The sequence below is a fragment of the Phacochoerus africanus genome, chromosome 1, assembly GCF_016906955.1.
Source record: "Phacochoerus africanus isolate WHEZ1 chromosome 1, ROS_Pafr_v1, whole genome shotgun sequence".
NCBI lineage: Eukaryota > Metazoa > Chordata > Mammalia > Artiodactyla > Suidae > Phacochoerus > Phacochoerus africanus.
In genome coordinates this window covers 242000500-242021842 of record NC_062544.1, presented here as the reverse complement: position 1 = coordinate 242021842, position 21343 = coordinate 242000500, and the positions used below count along the sequence as shown (strand labels likewise).

The 21343-nt window shown below is 35.0% G+C and overlaps 1 protein-coding gene across 1 annotated transcript; it reads left to right on the top strand.

Moving 5' to 3' along the window:
• The first annotated feature begins 19181 nt into the window (after nucleotides 1-19181).
• LOC125134595 (olfactory receptor 5AC1-like) lies at nucleotides 19182-20114 on the top strand. The gene has a single exon (XM_047794084.1). The coding sequence runs from the start codon at nucleotides 19191-19193 to the stop codon at nucleotides 20112-20114; it is 924 nt and encodes a 307-aa protein (XP_047650040.1). The 5' UTR covers nucleotides 19182-19190.
• Nucleotides 20115-21343: the final 1229 nt, after the last annotated feature.

Below are 21343 nucleotides of genomic sequence, written 5' to 3'. Positions count from 1 at the left end.
TTCTTTATTTTTAAAAAGGCTAGTAGCCATCTATAAATAGAAGGGAATTTCCTGGGAATTCCCAGTGTTGGGCAGCAGAAATGAATCTGACTAGTTAATACCCATGAGGATGTGTCTTTGATCCCTGGCCTTGCTCAGTGGGTTAAGGATTTGGCATTGTGGTGAGCCACAGTGTAAGTCCCAGACATAGCTCAGATCCCGCATTGCTGTGGCATAGGCCAGCAGCTGTAGCTCTGATGTGACCCCTAACCTGGGAACTTCCATAGGCTGCAGGTGCAGCCCTAAAAAAAAAAGAAAAAAAAAGAAGGAAATTTCCTCAACTTGACAAAGTTCATTTATGTAAAACCTATAGCTAATTTTATACATAATGGTGAAATACTTAATGGTTTATCTTACACTGGGAAAAAATATAAGATTGTTTATTCTCACCACTTCTACTGGGTGTTTTACTGGAGGTTCTATTCTTTGCAATAAGTCAAGAGAATAAAGGCATAAAGATAATAAAGGATCAAAATTCTCTCTATTCAGAGGACATGATTGTTTACATAAAGAATTGTAAAGAATCCATAAAATAATGATAGTACTAACAGGTTAATTTAGTAAAGTTGCAGAATAAAAATTTATTTTTAATAAAAATATGTTTAATATATTATGTATATATAATGCATATTTATATGTGCTGGCAAGAAATGCTTGTAAAATAAAGTAAAAAGTAAACCCTTATTAAGAATATTAGAAAAATCATAAACTTCGAAGGAATAAATTTAACAAAAGGTGTGAAAGACCCATATTCTGATTTATATAAAACATTGCTGTGGGACATCAGAAGAACCCAGAAAAAATGGAAAAATATACCTTGTTCATGGATTGAAACTTTCAATATCATTAGAACGTTAATTCTTTCAAATTCATCTATGGATTCAATGCAATTCTAATCAACATATTATTGTTATTATTATTATTTGTCTTTTGTCTTTTTAGGGCTGCACCTGTGGCATGCAGAGCTTCCCAGGCTAAGGGTCCATTTGGAGCTGTAGCTGGTGGCCTACGCCACAGCCATAGCAATGCCAGATCCAAGCTGCATCTGTGACCTACACCACAGCTCATGGCAATGCCGGATCCTTAACCCACTGAGGAAGGCCAGGGATCGAACCTGCAACCTCATGGTTCCTAGTTGTATTCATTTCCACTGCACCATGATGGAAACTTCCTAATCTATATATTATGATTCTTATAGAAATTAATAAGCCAAATCTAAAATTTAAATAAAATGCAAAAAGTTAGGTTATCCAAAGCAATTTTGAAAAACATATTGGAATATTACTGATTGATTTCAATATTAACTATAAAGCTGTAATAGTTTATATGGTGGGATGTGGGAATAAGTCTATACAAGCAGATCTGTGGAAGAAAACGGAACCCAGAAGTAGGCTCACACCTATGAAGAACCTGATTTCTAACAAATTCTTGAAACCATTCCAATAGAGGAACTAAGTCTTTTCAACGTAACATGGAACAGAGAAAAAAAACCACTTTAATCATTACCTCTTATCATACACATTAGTTGATTCAAAATTATAGGCCTAAACCTAAAAGCTAAAAGCATAAACCCTTTAGAAGAAAACAGAAGACTATATTCACGAATTATGGGTAGACAAAAGTGTCTAAGCAGGACATAGAAAGCAGTATCATTAAAAAAAATGGTGAATTAGATCATCAAAATGAAAATTTCTGTTCATCAAAAGATACCATTATATTCTTGTTCACTTGTTAACTGGGGACATACACAGACAATTAACAGTCTCTTGAGACTATAATACTGAATCTGAGAGTCTTCTCTGGAGACTCTATTAGAAGTTTGATGCTTAGTGACTAGGAATAGAGAAACTTCTGTAATTGTAAATATGTATTTGTAATTTACATGCAATGCTCAGTAGATATTATTAGGGAATCAATAGGGATTTCCTACAAAAGGTAAAGTTGCTGCCATCAAATGAGAATAATGTTTACATAATGTTGATAAAACTCCAAGGTCAACCTTAGCATTAAGTGCAGAAGATGCTTCTCTGCTCTGGCCCTAAGCCAAGCTGACTGCATATCCTCCTACTCCTCAGCCACTATCAACCTGAGACTGACTCATTAGAGGAAAATGTTAATGTTAACATCTTCTCTCTGAAATATAACTCTTTTATCTATTCATTCTGATTCATTAGCTCTTGTTTGTTACCCTCTGGCCTCGCTCAGTGGATCCAGCATTGCCGTAAGCTGTGGTATAGGTCACACAGCTCAGATCTGGCATTTCTGTGGTTCTGACATAGGCCACCAGCTACAGCTCTGATTAGACCCCTAGCCTGGGAACCTCCATGTGCCATAGGTGTGACCCTAGAAAAGATAAAAAGACAAAAAAAAAAAAAGAAATGGGATGTTGGTCTGATCCAGAACAGCACTATTCTTAACTATTGATGCTGACAGAACAGAGTGGTGAAATGCATAAACTTAAGTTTAGATTGTTGGGTATTAAAGTCTGGCTCTACCACTTACTAACCACATAGACCTAATTAAATCACAATCTCTCTGAGCCTCTATTTCTGCATTTGTAAACTGTGGAGGGGAGAGGGTGAAAAGAATAGTGATTGCAGAGATTTGTTATGAAGATTTACAAGATAAATCACTGTAAAATATTTAATACAGATTCTGGAACATGTAAAGTGCATAGAAAATGCTAGCTAGAATATCATAATACTCTTGGCAAAACTGAAGTCGTGGAATTATGTGTATACAACTATTCCAGGTCAGAGAAAATGTTAGCAATAAGTATATTGAACATGTGTAATGTCATTATATTTAGATACTGAATTTTCTCATCATTTTCCAAGTATGAATGAATAGGTTCTTTCATAGATTTCTAGAATGTTGGAGCATTATTTTTTACTTGGATAGCATTTTGTTCAATTACTACACAGACCTATTCTTTTTTCTCTTAGCTTTATTAAGATATAATTGATATACAAGAACATGTTATTTTGAGGCATACTATGTGATAATTTGATATACATATATATTGCAAAGTGATTACAATAAGTTTAGTTAACATAGCCATAAATTTACATGGTTACCATTTTTTTGTGTAGTGAGAACTTTTTTTTTTTTTTTTTGGTCGTTTTGCCATTTCTAGGGCCACTTCTGTGGCACATGGAGATTCCCAGGCTAGAGGTCGAATCAGAGCTACAGCCACTGGCCTACGCCATAGCCATAGCAATGTGGGATCTGAGCTGCCTCTGCAACCTACACCACAGCTCATGGCAATGCCAAATCCTTAACCCACTGAGCCAGGCCAGGGATCGAACTTGCAACCTCATGGTTCCCAATCGGATTTGTTAACCACTGAGCCATGACGGGAATTCCTGTAGTGAGAACTTTTAAGCTTTACTTTCTTAGCACTTTTTAAATTTTTCTTTTAATTTTCTTATTGTTATTTCCCCCAACACACTTTTTTTCCCCAATGTACAGCATGGGGACACAGTTACACTTACATGTGTAAAAATTTTTTCTCCCATTGTTGTGCTCCATTGTAAGTATCTAGACATAGTTTTCAGTGCTACACAGCAGGATCTCATTGTAAATCCATCCTATGAGCAATAGTTTGCATCTATTTACCCTAAGCTCCCAATCCCTACCACTCCCTCCCCCTCCTCTCAGGCAGCCACAAGTCTATTCTCCAAGTCCATGATTTTCTTTTCTGTGGAAAGATTCATTCATGCTGTATATTAGATACCAGATATGAGTGAGTGATATCATATGGTATATGTCTTTCTCTTTCTGATTTATTTCACTCAGTATGAGAGTCTCTAGTTCCATGCATGTTGCTGCAAATGGCATTATTTCATTCAATTTGTATGATTTATTTACTTATTTTATTTTTTATATATAGTGATTTTTTTCATTATAGCTTGTTTACAGTGTTCTGTCATTAATTTCTGGGAATGTCATATATATGTCTCTATTTAACAGTACTATGTTATATACTTAAAAGCACTTAAAAGCATGTATATAAAAGCACTGTTAAATAGAGACATGTCTGTGACATACCCAGAAGTTAATCATCTTATAACTAGAAATTGGTACCTTTTGACCCCCTTCACCCTTTTCTCCCACCTCCACTCCCATCCCTAGAAACATCCAATGTACTCTCCATTTCTAGAAATTTGGCTTATTGATTATTTATTTTTTATTTTGCATATTCAATGTATTTACCCATTTTAATTGAGGTAAATGAACATAACATTATATTAGTTGGAGTACAATGTAATGATTTCATATTTGTATGTATTGCAAAATGGTTGACCACCACAATATGTTTAGTTAACATCTGTCACCATACTTAGTTAAAAATATTTTTTGCATGATGAGAAGTTTCAAGGTCTAGTCTCCAACTTACTTTCAAATGCATGCTAATGATATTATTAACTATAGTCATCATGCTGCTTATTACATCCCTATGACTTATTTTATAACTATAAATTACACTTTTTACAACCTGTACTCAGGCAACCACCAATCTACTTTCTATATCAATGAACTTAAGTAATTTTGGAGGGGATTTTTTGGTTGTTTGTTTTTGTTTTTTTGTTTGTTTGTTTTAGATTTCACATATAAGTGAAATCATATAGTATTTATCATTTTCTGTCTGACTTACTTCACTTAGCATGATGTCCTCAAGGTTCATGAGGGTCATTGTAAATGGCAGGGTTTCTTTCCTTTGGGGGATTAATAATATTTGCATGTGTGTGCATGTGTGTGTGTGTGGTGTGTTGGTCTCTGATATATCTATCCATATATATATATATATATATATATGTTCTATGTGTATATGTGTGTGAATATATATTTATGTATATATGTATGTGTGTGTGTATATATATATATATATATATATATATATATATCACATTTTCTTCATCCATTCATCCATCAATAGACACTTTGATGTTTCCATGTTTTTACTGTCTACAGTGAACATAGGGATGTATCTATTTATTTCTTTGAGATAATGATTTAATTTCCTTTGCTTGTATACCAGATACAGAATTGCTGGATTACTGGTGGATCTTTTTTAAAGCTGTAAATGAACATCCATACAGTTTTCCATAGTGGACATACAAATTTATATTCCTACCAATGGTTACAACAGTGCCATTTTCTCCACACTCTGGCCAATACTTGTTATATCCTTCCTTTTTGATAATAGCTATTATATGAGGTGTGAGGTGATAGCTCATTAAGGTTGTGATTTATATTTCCTGATGGCGAGTGATGCTGAGCACCCTTCCATGTGTCTACCCAAGCCATTTGCCCATTTTCAAATATTTATATATATATTTGCTATTGAGTTGCATGTGTTTCCTTTATATTTTTAATATTACCTCATCACATATAAGGTTGACAAATACTTTATATCATTCCACAGGTTGCCTTTCATTTTGTTCATTGTTTCTTTTGCTGTGTAGAAGCTTCTAGTTTGATATAATCATTTATTTTTGCTTTCATTATTTGTGCTTTTGATGTCATATCCAAAAAGAATAATTGCCAAGAACTATGTCAAGAAGCTTTGTCCCTCTGTATTTATTCTTCTAAGAGTTTTACAGTTTGGGGTCTTACATTTACTTCTTTAATGCATTTTGTGTTAATTTTTATGCATGGTATTTTTTTATATGAATATCCAGTTCTCTCAGCACCATTTATTGAAGAGATTTTTTTCCCCATTGAGCATTCTTGACTCTCCTATCAAATACAGGTTGACAGTATATGTGTGTTTATTTCTGGGCTCTCAATTATGTTCCATTGATGTGTATATCTGTTTTTGTGCCAGTATCACATTATTTAGATTTCTACAGCTTTGTAATATATTATAAATTATTACGTGTGATATCTCCAGCTTTACTCATCTTTCTAAATATTCCCTGGGCTATTTGGGGTCTTTTGTGGTTTCATATGAATTTTGGGTTGCTTGTTGTATCTCTGTAAAAAGTACCATTAAAATTTTGATATGGATTGCATAAATATACAGATGGTTTTAAAGAGTAGGGATATTGCAACAATATTAAATCTTTATTTTTTGTGAACACAGGATATTTTCCCATGAATTTTTGTATTCCAATTTTTAAATTTCTATAATATATTATTTTTTCTACTGTACAGCATGTGAGAAAAAATGAATGTATTTGTGTATCCTTAAATTTATATTATCAATGGGAAATGGGATCAAGATGGTGAAATAGAAGAACTGGAGCTCAATTTATCTCCTAAGAACAACAAAATTTACAACTACAGGCTGAGCAATCTTCAACCAAATGGACCTGAAACTTTAAAAAAGATATCCTATGCAAGAAGACAAAGAGGAGGCCACATCAAGAAGTAGGAAGGGCAATTATACAATATAAGCAACCCCATACCTCCTGGGCGGGAAGCCCCACAGACTTAAAAGTAACTGTTTCAAAGAGACTCACCTACAGGAGTGAGAGATCTGAGCCCCACATTAAGTCCCCATGCCTGGGAATCTGGCACTGGAAGAAAGAGCCCCTGGAGCATCTGGCATTGAAGGCCAGTGGGGTTTGTGTGCAGGAGCTCCTTAGTACTGGGGGAAATGGAGACCCCATTCTTAAAAGGTGCACAAAGACTTTCACGTGCATTGGGCCCCAGGGAAAAGCAAATGCTCCATACGAATCTGGGTCAAACCTGCCTGCAGTTCTTGGAGGACCTCCTGGGAAAACAGGGGTGAATGTGGCTTGTTGTGGGGGAAGGACATTGGAAGCAAAGCTCTTGGGAATCTTCATCAGTGTGTCTTTCTCTGGAGGTGGCCATTTTGGGAAAATCTGGCCAAACCCATCAGCACTGAGATACCCCAGTCCAAACAAAAATCCAGGTGGGCTCACAGCCCCACATGTCAGTAAACAGGCTGCCTAAAGACCCACCAGGCACACAGCCACCTCTAATCTAACCCAGAGACAAAGCCCCACCCATCAGTGAGATAGGAATCAGCTCCACCTACCAGAGGGCAGGCATCAGTCCCTCCCATCAGGAAGCTTACAGCAAGCCCCATACTAACTTCATCTACAAGGGGGACAGACATCAGAAGTAAGAGAGGCTACAACAGTACCATCTGTAAAAATGTCACCACACCAAAAACCTATAAAAATGAAAAGACAGAGAACTATAACTCAGATGAGAGAGAAAGAAAAAAACCCAGAAAAACATCTAAGTGATCAGGAGATTCTCAGCCTCCAGGAAAAAGACTTTAGAATATTGATGCTAAAGATGATGCAAGACATTGGAAATAAACTGGAGGCAAAGATGGATAATTTACAGGAAACACTGAGCAAAGAGATACAAGCTATAAAACTTAAAGGGGAAGAGATGGAAAATACAACAAGTGAAATAAAAAAACTAATTAGAAGGAGACAACAATGGAAAACAGGAGGCAGAATAATGAAAAAGTGAGGTGGAGGATAGATTAGTGGAAATGATGAATGCGGAACAGAAAAGAGAAAAAAGACTGAAAACAAATGAAAAGAGTCTCAGAGAACTCTGGGACAATGTTAAACACACCAATATCTGTATTATAGGGGTGCCAGAAGGAGAAGAGAGAGAGAAAGGGACAGAAAAAATATTCAAAGAGATAATAGCTGAAAACTTCCTTAACATGGGAAAGGAACCACTCACTCAAATCCAGGAAGTGCAATGAGAACCATATAACATAAACCCAAGGAGGAATAATCCAAGACACATATTAATCAAACTGACCCAAATTAAAGACAAAGAGAAAATATTGAAAGCAGCTAGGGAAAAGAAACAAGTAACATACAAGTGAACCCTGATAAGTTTATCAGCAGATTTTTCAGCAGAAACTCTGTAGGCCAGAAGGGAGTGGCATGATATGCTTAACGTGATGAAAGGAAAAAAACTCCAACCAAGATTACTTTACCCATCAAGGCTCTCATTCAGATTTGAAGGAGAAATCAAAAGCTTCACAGATAAGCAACAGCTAAGAGAATTCAGCAACACTAAACCAGCTTTACATCAAATACTACAGGAACTTCTCAAGACATAAAAGAAAAGGCCACATCCAGAAACAAAAGTAACACAAATAACAAGGATCAGTAGCAAAAGTATATATAAAATAAAGATACAAAATGGTCTATGGAAAATTATGCCACCAAAATCAGAAATTGTAAGAAGAGGAGGGTACAAATGCAGGACACTGGAGATGCACTTGCAATTAAGAGACCAACAGTGTAAAAGCAATCTCATGTATATATATATATATATATATATATATATATATATATATATATAGAGAGAGAGAGAGAGAGAGAGAGAGAGAGAGAGACTCATATCAAAACTTCATAAAAACTGCAAACCAAAAATCTACAATTGATACACAAATAAGAAAAATCAACTCAAATACAACACTAAAGATAGCCATTAAACCACAAGAGGACAGAATAAGAGAAGAAGGGAAGAAAAAACAGCAACAAAAACAAATCCAAAGCAATTAATAAAATGGCAATAAGAACATACATATCAATAATTACCATAAATGTTAATGGACTAAACACCCCAATCAAAAGACATAGACTGGTTAAAAGGATATGAAAACAAGACCCATATATATGCTATCTTCAAGAGATCCACTTCACTTCAACGGACACATATAAATTGAAAGTGAGAGGATGGAAGTAGATATTCCATGTAAATGGAAATCAAAAGAAAGCTGGCATAGCAATACTCATATCAGACAAAATAGACTTTAAAATGAAGAATATTTTAAGGGACAAGGGCGGTCACTACCCAATGATCAAAGGGTCAATCCAAGAAGAAGATATAAAAATTGTAAATATATATGCAACCAACATAGGATCATCTCAATATATAATGTAACTGCTAACAACCTTAAAAGGAGAGATTAAAAATAACACAGTAATAGTGAGGGACTTTAACACACCATATTCAGCAATGGACTGATCATCCAGACAGAAAATCAACAAGGAAACACAGGCCCTAAATGATGCATTAGACCAGATGGACTTAACAGATATTTATAGAACATTCTATTCAAAATCAGCAAAATAAATTTTCTTCTCAAGTGCCCATGGAACATTCTTTAGGATTGATCACATTCTGGACCACAAATCTAGCCTTGGTAACTTTAAGAAAATTTAAATCCTATCAAGCATCTTTTCTGACCACAAAACTGTATGACTGGAAATCAACAAGAAAAAAAACTGCAAAGCACAAACACGTGGATACTAAACAACATGCTACTAAGCAACAAATGGATCACTGAAGAAATCAAAGAGGAATTTTAAAAAACACCTAGAAGCAAATGACATCAAAGATACAACAGTCCAAGACCTATAGGATGCAGTAAAAGCTGTTCTAAGAGGGAAGTTTATAGCAATACAAGCCCACCTCAGCAAACAAGAAAAAGCTCAAATAAACAAGCTAACTTTACATCTAAAGCAGCTAGAGAGAGAACAGACAAGACCTAAAGTTAGTAGAAGGAAAGAAATAAAGATCAGAGCAGAAATCAATGAAATAAAAAAGAAGATAACCATAGAAAAGATCAATGAAATGAAAAGCTGCTTCTTAGAAAAGATCAACAAAATTGATAAACTCTCAGCCAGACTTATCAAGAAAAAAAGAGGACTAAAATCAATAAAATTGGAAATCAAAAACTAGAAGTAACAATGGACATCACGGAAATACTAAAGATCACAAGAGACTATTGTACCCAACTACATGCCAATAAAATGGAAAACTTAGAAGGAATGGACAAATTCTTAGAAAAGTACAATCTTCCAAGACTAAACCAAAATGAAATAGAAAAGTTGAATGGACCAATCACAAGAACTGAAATTGAAACTGTGAATAAAAAACTTCCAAGAAACAAAAGTCCAGGACCAGATGGCTTCACACGTGGATTCTATCAAACATTTAGAGAAGAGCTAACATCCACTCCTTCTGAAACTATTCCAGAAAATTGCAGAGGAAGGGACACTTTGAATCTCGTTCTGTGAGGCCACCATCACCCTGATATCAAAACCGGACAAAGATACCATGAAAATAGAAAACTACAGGCTTACTACATTGATGAACATTGATGAAAAAATCCTCAACAAAATACTAGCAAACCACATCCAACAATACATCAGAAGGATTGTACATCATGATCAAGTGAGATTTATACTAGGGATGCAAGCATTCTTCAATAGCCACAAATCAATCAGTGTGACACACCACACTAACAAACTGAAGAATAAAAACCATATGATCCTCTCAATAGACACAGAAAAACCTTTGACAAAATCCAATACCCATTTCTGATAAAAACCCTTCAGAAAGTGGGCATAGAGGGAACCTACCTCAACATAATAAAGCCCATATGTGACAAACACACAGCTAACATCATTCTCAATGGTGAAAACCTGAAAGAATTCCCGCTGAGGTCAGGAACAAGACAAGGATGTCCTCTCTTGCCACTACCATTCAACATAGTTTTGGAAGTCCTAGCCACAGCAATCAGAGAAGTAAAAGAGATAAAAGGAATCCAAATTGGAAAGGAAGAAATAAAACTATCCCTATTTGCAGATGACATGATACTATACCTAGATAATCCTAAAGACTCTACCAGAAGACTGTTAGAGCTCATCCATGAACTTGGCAAAGTCACAGGATACAAAATCAATACACAAAAATTGATGGCATTTCTGTATACTAACAATGAAAATCAGAAAGCAAAATTAGGGAAGCAATCCTGTTTACCATCGCATCCAAAAGAATAAAACACCTAGGAGTAAACCTACCTAAAGAGACAAAAGACCTGACTCTGAAAACTATAAGACCCTGATGAAAGAAATCAAAGATGACACAAATAGATGGAAAGACATGCCATGCTCTTGGATTGGAAAAATCAATTTTATCAGAATGACTATACTACCCAAGGAAATCTACAGATTCAATGCAATCCCTATCAAACTACCAAGGAGATTTTTCACAGAACTCGAACAAAACAGTTTAAAGTTTGTTTGGAAGTACAAAAGACCCAGAATAGCCAAAGACATCCTGAAAAAGAAAAATGGAGCTGGAGGAATCAGGCTCCCGGACTTCAGCCTATGCTACAATGGAACAATCATCAAAACCATATGGTACTGGCACAAAGACAGAAATATGCATCAGTGGAACAGACAGAAAACCCAGAATTAAACCCATTCACCTACAGTCAACTAATCTATGACAAAGGAGGCAAGAATATACAATGGAGAAAAGACAGCCCCTTCAATAAGTGGTGCTGGGAAAACTGGACAGCCACATGTAAGAGAATGAAATTGGAACACTCCCTAACACCATACACAAAAATAAACTTAAAAGGGATTAAAAACCTACTTATAAGATCAGGTACTATAAAATTCTTAGAGGAAAACATAGGCTAAACACCCTCTGACATAAACGACAGCAACATCTTCTCAGATCATGAGAACTTCTCATAGAATCATGACAGTAAAAGCAAAAATAAACAAATGGGACCTAATTACACTTCAAAGTTTCTGCACAGAAAAGGAAACCCTAAACAAAACAAAAACACAACCCACAGAATGGGTTAACATCTTTGCAAATGAATCACCTGACAAGGGATTCATCTCCAAAATTTAAAAACACCACCTACAGCTCTATACCAAAAACTCCATCAAAAAATGGGCAGAGGATCTAAACAGACAATTCTCCAAAGAAGACATACAGTGGTGGCCAAAAAACACATGTTTATTATCACTCACTATTAGAGAAATGCAAATCAAAAACCACTATGAGGTACCACCTTATACTGGGCAGAATGGCCATCATCTAAAAGTCTATAAACAGTAAGCGCTGGAGAGGGTGTGGAGTAAAAGGAACCCTATTACACTGTTGGTAGGATTGTAAATTGGTGCAACCACTGTGGAAAACAGTATGGAGATTCCTCATAAACTAAAAATAGAACTACCATTTGATCCAGCAATCCAACTCCTGGGCATCTATCCAGAGAAAACCATGACTTGGAAAGACACACGTACTCCAATGTTCATTGCAGCACTATGTACAATAGCCAAAAGATGGCAACAACCTAAATGTCCATTGACAGAGGAATGGATAAAGAAGAGTGGTACATATACACAATGAAATATTTCTCAGTCATTAAAAGGAAAGAAATAACAGCATTTATAGCAACATGGATGGAATTAGAAATTACCATGCTAAGTGAGGTCATTCAGACAATGAGACACCAACATCAAATGCTATCACTGACATGTGGAATCTGAAAAAAAGGACAGAATGAACATCTTTGCATAACAGATACTGACTCACAAACTTTGAAAAACTTATAGTTTCCAAAGGAGATAGTTTGGGGGGTGGGGGGATGCCCTGAGGGTTTGGGATGGAAATGCTATACAATTTGGTTTTCATGATGGTTGTACAACTATAAATGTAATAAACTCACTGAGTAATATAAAAAAGAACAAAATAATGACATTTGCAGCAACATGTATGGAACTAGAGACTCTCATCCTGAGTGAAATAAGTCAGAAAGAGAAAGACAAACACCATATGATAACACACATATCTTGTATCTAATATATGGCACCATTGAATCTTTCCACAGAAAAGAAAATCATGCACTTGGAAAATAGACTTGTGGCTGCACAGAGGAGAGGGAGGGAGTGGGAGGGCACTGAAGCTTAGGGTTAATGGATGTAAACTATTGCTCTTGGAATTGATTTACAATGAGATCCTCCTCTGTAGCACTGAGAAGTGTGTCTAGATACTTACATTGCAACACTACAATGGGAGGAAAAATTATGTATATATGTATGTGTAACTTTGTCCCCATGTTGTACATTGGAAAAAAATAAATTAAAAAAATAAAGAAAAAAAAGACTTGCAAATGCCTGTGGAGTCGACTTCCTTAGAAAAAGTTGTTCTGTTCAATTAGTTCTTTTTTTTTTAAAAGTATAGTGGATTTATGATGTGTTCCACCTGATGCACAGTAATATGACCCAGTCATTCATACACACACACACAATCACACACACGTTCTTTTTCTCATGCTATCTTTCATCATGTTGTATCCCAAGAGACTGGATATAGTTCCCTGTGCTGTACAGTAAGACCTCCCTGCTTAGCCATTCTAAATGTAATAGTTTGCATCTACCAACCCCAAACTCCTCATCCATCCCACTCTCTCCCCTCTCGCCTTCAGCAATCACAAGTCCATTCTCTATGTTTTTGAGTCCATTTCTGTTTTGTTCATTTGTATATATGTTCATTTGTGCCATAATTTACACTCCACATAAAAGTGATATATATTTGTCTTTTTCTTTCTGAATTACTTCACTTAGTAAGAGACTCTAGCGCATCCATGTTACTGCAAATGCCATTGTTTCATTCTTTTTAAGACTGAGTAGTATTTCATTGTATATATGTACCACATCTTCCTAATCCATTCATCTGTTGATAGTCATTTAGACTGTTTCCATGCCTTGGCTATTGTAAATAGTGCTGCAGTGAACATAGGTGTGCATGTATCCTTTTTTTTTTTTTTTTGGTCTTTTTTTCTTTTTCTAGGGCCACTATCTGAGGCATATGGAGGTGCCCAGGCTAGGGGTCTAATTGGAGCTGTGGCCACAGGCCTACACCACAGCCATAGCAACACAGGATCCGAGCTGAGTATGCAACCTACACCACAACTCACAGAAATGCCAGATCCTTAACCCAATGAGCAAGTTCAGGGATTGAACCTACAACCACATGATTCCTGGTCAGATTTGTTAACCACTGTGCCATGACAGGAAATCTGCAAGTGTCTTTTCAAATTATAGTTTTGCCCAGCTATATGCCTGGCTGGATCATATGGGAGTTCTATATTTATTTTTCTGAGGAAATCCATATTGTTCTCCACAGTGGTTGTACCAATTTACACTCCCACCAACAGTGCAGCAGAGTTCCCTTTCCTCCACACCCTCTCCAGCATTCGTTATTTGTAGACTTGCTAATGATGGCCATTCTGATTGATGTGAGGTGATACCTCATCATAGTTTTGATTTGCATTTCTCTAATAATTAGTGATGTTGAGCATCTTTTCATATGCCTATTTGCTATCTGTGTGTCCCCATTGGAGAAATGTCTATTTAGGTCACAATTGGAATGCCCTGTGGATTTCCCCTTTCCAGCTTGATCCAGATGAGAACACAAACATTAAAGAAGTTCAGGTGTAGAAAATGCTTGAATGATAAGATGTAGCCTAGGACTCTTAATCATCAGTTGGAATAGAATAGTCTATCAATTTTGAAGATGTGATTTATACTTATTATGAAGGTGAAATTAACTTTGTTGTAATTGAGAGTTATCTGTAAGTTCAGTTAGTGTTACTGTAAATAATATATACATACAATGCAAGAAAAGTCCCTAACTACATACAGTTAATTATTGGGTCTATTTGCCAGTATAGGGAAATGGATATTAGGCTTAAGAATTTTAGTATTATTTTATGTGCAATAGTAAATTATTATTATTATTATTTGCTTTTTAGGGCCTCACCCACAGCATATGGAGGTTCCTAAGCTATGGGTTCAAAAGAAGCTACAGCTGCTGGTCTATGCCACAGCTATAGCAACTCTGGATCTGAGCTGCATATGTGACCAATACCACAGCTCCTGGCAATGCTGGATCCTTAACCCACTGAACAAGGCCAGGAACCTGTGTCCTCATGGATAGTAGTCAGGTTCATTAACCACTGAGCCACAATGGGAACTCCACAATGATAAATTATTAAAGCTCACACATCAGGTTCCAGTTGGAAATTTCCCCAGGGCATCATGCAATGTTTAAATACACAGGTTCCAAAAATAAGTAAATAAATATAATTTTAAAATAAATAAAAAAATAAAATTTTAAATAGGGCAAGTGTGTGTTATGGGGTGATATTAAACTTGTATACATTTTATAAAAATTGGTCTGGTGTCAGTGTGGAAAACAGATTGCATGACTGTGTTAGGAGATGTAGATGGTGTAATTAGGGGGTTACTTAATAAGCCAGGCAAGGGATGACTAAATCCTGAAGAATAGTAGTGACTGCATAAATAAAAAGAAATAGTTGGATTTAAGTCATCTTTAGTAGATGAACACTTGATTCATGACCTTATTCCGCAAAACAGAAAACCCTGGAAGAATAATAGTTTTGGGTGTTGAATATAGGAAGATCATAACTGCAGATTTGGATATGTTAATTCTAAGGTAATTTTGGATTTCCAAGTGGGCAAGTCAAGTAGGTAGTTGGATAGAGGTGGCATTAAAAGTAATACGAGAAAGGGAAACAAGCTTATTCCAAACTCTGTTCAGTGATATTTTATAAATATGCCCCTACATGGAACCTTGAGGACCAATGTGTAGTTTTAATTGTTATAATGAGTTATGAAAGAATGATTTGATCATTAGCTTCCGATGCCCAGTAGAACAACTTTGACTTCATCCTACTGGGAATACTTTAGAAGCATCAAGGGACTTTCAAAACTTTTTTAAAGAACGGATTTACAAATAGAAGAAAGAAAAGCTATTTCCTTGCAGTTTGTTATTTCCAAGGAAAACCAATGCATAAATAATCCTGCTTCATTTCTGTATATTTAATGATACTTTGAGGAAACCAGCACATTTTCATTTTCCATATTTTACAGGAACTGGGTGAGAATGCAGACATTTTCATAATTTTCATTATTATAGCTTTGTAATTTGTCTGTCTGATAACAAACTATTCAAATAATAAATTAAAGTCCTAGGCAGACTTTTTCTTTTTCAAATCCACAGTCAAACTCTGGGCAGACAGAGTTAAATGTTTGTCTGAATAGGCATATTTCAGTTAGAACTTTTACTGTGTAAATAATACATGTTTTGAGACATTTTAAAATAATAAACTTTGATTAATAGAATTAAAAGTAGGAAAATAGCCATAATAAAAAAATCAGTTTATTTTACAAAATGAAGTTTTCATAATTGACACATAGGCTATGCAGCTCAAATTTAACTTATTTGTAATGTTCCAAAATAGGAAATTCTGGCTTCTGATTTATTGCATACAATAAAAATTCTTTAATTTCATGGAATCATAAGAATATAGGCTAAAGTTACTGAAGGTAACTTCAAAATATTCCTTGTCTTAGGTATCACATAACTCTTGAGGAAAAAAAAATTCACAAAGGTTACTATCCATGTCTAAATTACACATTTTTGGAATTATGAGCAGTAGTAGCAATAACTTGGTTACTTGAGGTTATAAAGAAAGTTGGACCAGTTTATGTAGGGTAAATAAATATTACTTAAGGTTCTTAATTTCCAATTAATATTTTTTGCCTGTTTTGTAAATCTGAGGGCTCTCTGTAGGTATATTTTTAAAAGTAAAAATTCTAAAACTCTTAAATTCTTCACTTATTTTAGTGAGAATAAGATAATATCTCATGATCATACATCTGCTGATCATTGGCTCTCAGGAAAAGAGCATTTTTTCATATTTTAAAACTAGACAAACTCAGTTTTTCTAGTATATCCTTGAGGTAAAAATTTTTTGTATTCCATAACTATTGAGAAGTATGACTATAAATTCGTGAAAAAATTTTCGTAAGTGGAAATAGTTAACAATCTGTATGCCTAAATGTATTTATTTTCCTTTTCAAGATAATCTAAAAGGATCTATATTCACAAGAAAATTCTTTTTTTTTTGGAGTTCATTCATGTCATCACCAAATATTTTGTTCACAGTGGTGACAAAGCAATAAATATGCAGGAATTAATTTAATAAAATTTATTGAAATTATAAAAATAAATAAAAAATGTGTTAACTATTTAAATCCTTGTATTATATGACTATAGGTACCTTTGGAATATGAAAAAAATACATCTACTTTCAATGGGTCAAAAGTTAACTCCCATTAATAATACTCAAAATAAATGTTAATTTCCCTAAAGGTCATTTTTTGCATTTAACTGATATTTATGCACAAAAATTAAACATGATTATATCCTAATTTTACATTTTAATTTTTAGTGCCAAAACATATCCTTAAAAAGGTGACAACAGGATTTCGGTGTTCTTGTTTTTCTCCATTACTAATATGTTGCAGACCATTCTTTCCCACAGTCTTTATGTATGTATATAGAGCTACACACATGTAAATCAGTTACACAGTTTTATGTGATAGAGAATCATAATATATATATGCTGCTTTTCTCCCTTCCTCCTTCCTCCTCCTTCTTTCCTTCCTTCCTTCCTTCTTTCCTTCCTTCCTTCTCTTCCTTCCTTCCTTCCTGCCCTTCCCGCCCTCCTCCTTCCTTCCTTTCTTCCTCTTCCTTGTTCCTCCTCTCCTCTCCCTCCCCTCTCTTTTTGTTCTCCTCTCTTTCCTCTCTCCCTTTCTTTTTGGCTGTGTCCATGGCATGTGCAAGTTCTGGGGTCAGGGTTGAACCTATGCCACAGCAGTAACCAGAGCTTCAGCAGTGACAACACTGGACCCTTAACCTGCTATGCTGCCAGGAAACTCCATGTATGCTGCTTTTCTTATAGAACTGTCCTTTTGACTTTCACTTTCCTGCATTTCTCTCATTCCTATCTGTGCTCTAACTCACTCCACAAAAACCAGTGCTATAAACTTAGTGTCTATTATTCATGTTTCTCCATGTAAAATAGATTTAAAAATATGTCACTTTGATTTGTTGTCACTGTTGATATCAAAATTTTTATACTTCTTTGTATCTTACTTTTCTTATAACTGCACATTGTAGACATTTCAAAATCAAAGTCAGGTATGTTTTTTTATGGCTGGCATATTCCATAGCATGCATACAGTACAATTATTAACTATTTCACTGTTGATACATCTGGTCTCTGCTACCTTGAACAATAATGTATTGATTATCTTTGTATACTGTTGCTTTTATTTCTAGAATATATAAAAGAGAATGGTAGGTGAAAGGATATATGTATTTGAAATTAAAGTCATATAAAATTGATTTTCAAAAGGGTGTTGCAATCCATATTTCCACAAGTAAATATGAGAATGTCACTTTCCTCACTTCAGTCAGCAGTAGTGTTTTCTTTATTTTAATTTCTGCTCTTTTGATACATGAGAAAGGAGGCATTCGTGTGTTTGTACATGTCTGTGCACATGTGTGCATCTATGACATAGAAATTTTAGTATCTTCTATTTATTTGTTATTTGATTGATTCATCTGTAAACATGCTTATTCATATCCTCCACTCATTCATCTTTTAGACCGCCTTTTTAAATCTATGCTTAACAATTATTATTATATTACACATATAATTCTATGAGTTTCAAATGCATGGTAAAATAGATTTCCCAACCTATTATATGGATCTTGACTCTCTGTTACATATTACTTTGCTAGCATTCAAACTACATAGTAGCTATGTTTTTATACTGACCTTCTTCTCTTGGATAAAGAGTTCTTTGTTCCCTATGTCTCCTAAATTTCGTAGAAAATATCTATGGTGTGGGATAAGAGCCTAACCTTATTTATTTCCAGACTGAGAGAAAAAGTGTCTTCACAATGCATTAAATCAATCACCCATTTCCTACTGAATTGAAATATCCTATCTGACTTTGGCCACATTTCTGCTTTTTGGAATCTGATTCTGGCCTTTCTATATCATTGCACGGATGTTCTTCCCTTTACTTATGCCACAAACTTAATGTTTTGGTTATTCTGTTTCTATATTATAGTTCAACATCAATTAAGTTATTCCTGGCTCATCGTAATATTTATATTTTTCCTGGGAAATCTTGGAAATTATTTTCTTCCACATGAATTTTAAGATGAGCATATACATTTAAAAAAAATGTATCTAACCCATGTTAGATTTAAAAGAATTTGCATTAAATTTACCAGTAACTTTAGGTGCGTATCATTTTAAAACCTTTTATTATGGGTAATATTGAATGCATATAAAAAAAAATAAAGGTAAAAATTTTTAACTACTAATTAAAAGAAAAGAACCTCATGAATATGTTAGTTACATAAAAATCACTGGTTTATGATACTTTTATGAATATTTGCTCATTTATTCTTTCATTGTAGTGATTAGCCAGTTGGGTATGGAAGAAGAAAATAAGACACTGGTGACTGAGTTTGTCCTCACAGGACTTACAGATCTTCTGGGGTGGCAGGTCCCCCTGTTCCTGGTATTCTTGGTCATCTACCTCACCACCATGTTGGGCAACCTTGGACTGATTTTTCTTATCTGGAAGGACCCCCATCTTCACACCCCCATGTACTTATTCCTGGGCAGTTTAGCCTTTGCAGATGCTTGTTCTTCATCCTCTGTGACTCCCAAGATGCTTATAAATTTTTTATCAAATAGTCATTTGATACCTCTCTCTGACTGTATGGCCCAGTTTTATTTTTTTGGTTTCAGTGCCACCACAGAATGTTTCCTCCTGGTGGTGATGGCCTATGACCGCTATGTAGCCATATGCAACCCCTTGCTTTATCCAGTGGTGTTATCTACTAGACTCTGCATTCAGTTTATAGGTGTTTCATATTTCACTGGTTTTCTACATTCAGCAATTCACATAGGATTTTTATTTAGATTAAGTTTCTGCAGGTCCAACATAATACATCATTTCTACTGCGAAATTTTACAAGTCTTCAAAATTTCTTGCACTGATCCTACAGTTAATATACTTTTGGTTTTCATCTTTTCAGCCTTTATACAAGTCTTCACTTTTATAGCCATAATAGTCTCTTATACTGGTGTCCTATTTGCCATCCTGAAAAATAAGTCTGAAAAGGGCAGGAGCAAAACCTTTACCACGTGCAGTGCCCACCTGCTCTCTGTTTCCTTGTTCTATGGAACTCTCTTCTTCATGTATGTGCGTCCTGCGTCTGGTCCCTCTGAAGGTCATGGCAAAATATATTCTTTATTTTACACAATAATAATTCCTTTACTAAATCCTTTTATTTATAGCCTGAGGAACAAAGAGGTTATACGTGCCTTGAGAAGAAAATTGAAGAAATAAATAGTTGCTAGACAGTTTTCAAACTGTTTCTTCTTTACTGTCAGTTGAAAAAAATCTCATGTCCCAAATATTAGCTTGACTCAGCCATTTATTTAGTGGTCTACTGGTCAGGTTGGCCAATGAGCTCTGTGTGAAGGACTCCAGCTTCCTATTATGTTTAGTTGGATATGGGGGAAAGTTTGGTAAACTTACCTATAACTAGCTCATTTATAAACATCGTGCTCCATTTTTATCTAAGCATTTAGCTTTTGCCGATTAGCTGCTCTCCTGGGAACTTTAAAAACTCTAGATAGCAATTGAGAATTTTACTGAGAAGTAGCTGTAAGTGAGGCTGGCATATAGGGTTATTCACTTGTTTCCTGAGTGAGCCCAGCTCACTGCTCCAGACCTGCCAGATAATAAGGCTTCACTGTTCTCTGCCTCACACAGCAATTCCAGTAGACTAGTAAAAATAAAAGTCTGCTTCTTGACCAAATATATTCCTGGAAGAAATATTATTCAGTGGTGAAAGTTAGGAAAAGGTAAAAAAATTCTAAAAATTTGGTGGATCTCAAGAAGAAAAATGGAAGCTGGCATGAGCTAAAGAGTGGAGCAAAAAAAATCAACCCCATCTCAAATTTATAACTCCATGAATTATTTTAATCATGGCTCTTGCATGTAGCATGATATTCAATAACAGAAATTTAGAGATATTTTAGTTCAATAAAAAGCAATTTCAGAGATCATCCTTGATTGCATTACTAGTCTATCACTTTTAGCAGGAGCTGACTGGGAATGAAAGCAGGAGCAATATCAGTCTTTGCAGCTCATTTTGCAAACTAAGACTGGTTAACATTTTAATTTCTTTGTTAAGAAAAACTTTTTTCTATAATTTACTATTAGTCCTTTAAAAGTAAACCTTACATGTTTTTAAAGATCACTTATGTATGTGTAACTAATGTACTTGGCACAGCATATTTTACTTGAAGTATTTGCAAAGCTAACCATGGTAGTGTCCCCTTATCTGTGGGGAATATGTTCAAGACTCCCAGGGGATGCCTGAAATTGCTGATAGCATTGAACCCTGTTTTCCGTTACTGTTTTCTACCCACAACTTTAATGTGCTTTCCATCTAAACCAAGTACTTATCACACACTGTGGCTGTAACTTTTGCAGTTTGAGGTGCAACAGCAAAACTAGCACACAATTCTTTTTCTTTTTAAAATATATTAAAAAATATTTATTTACTT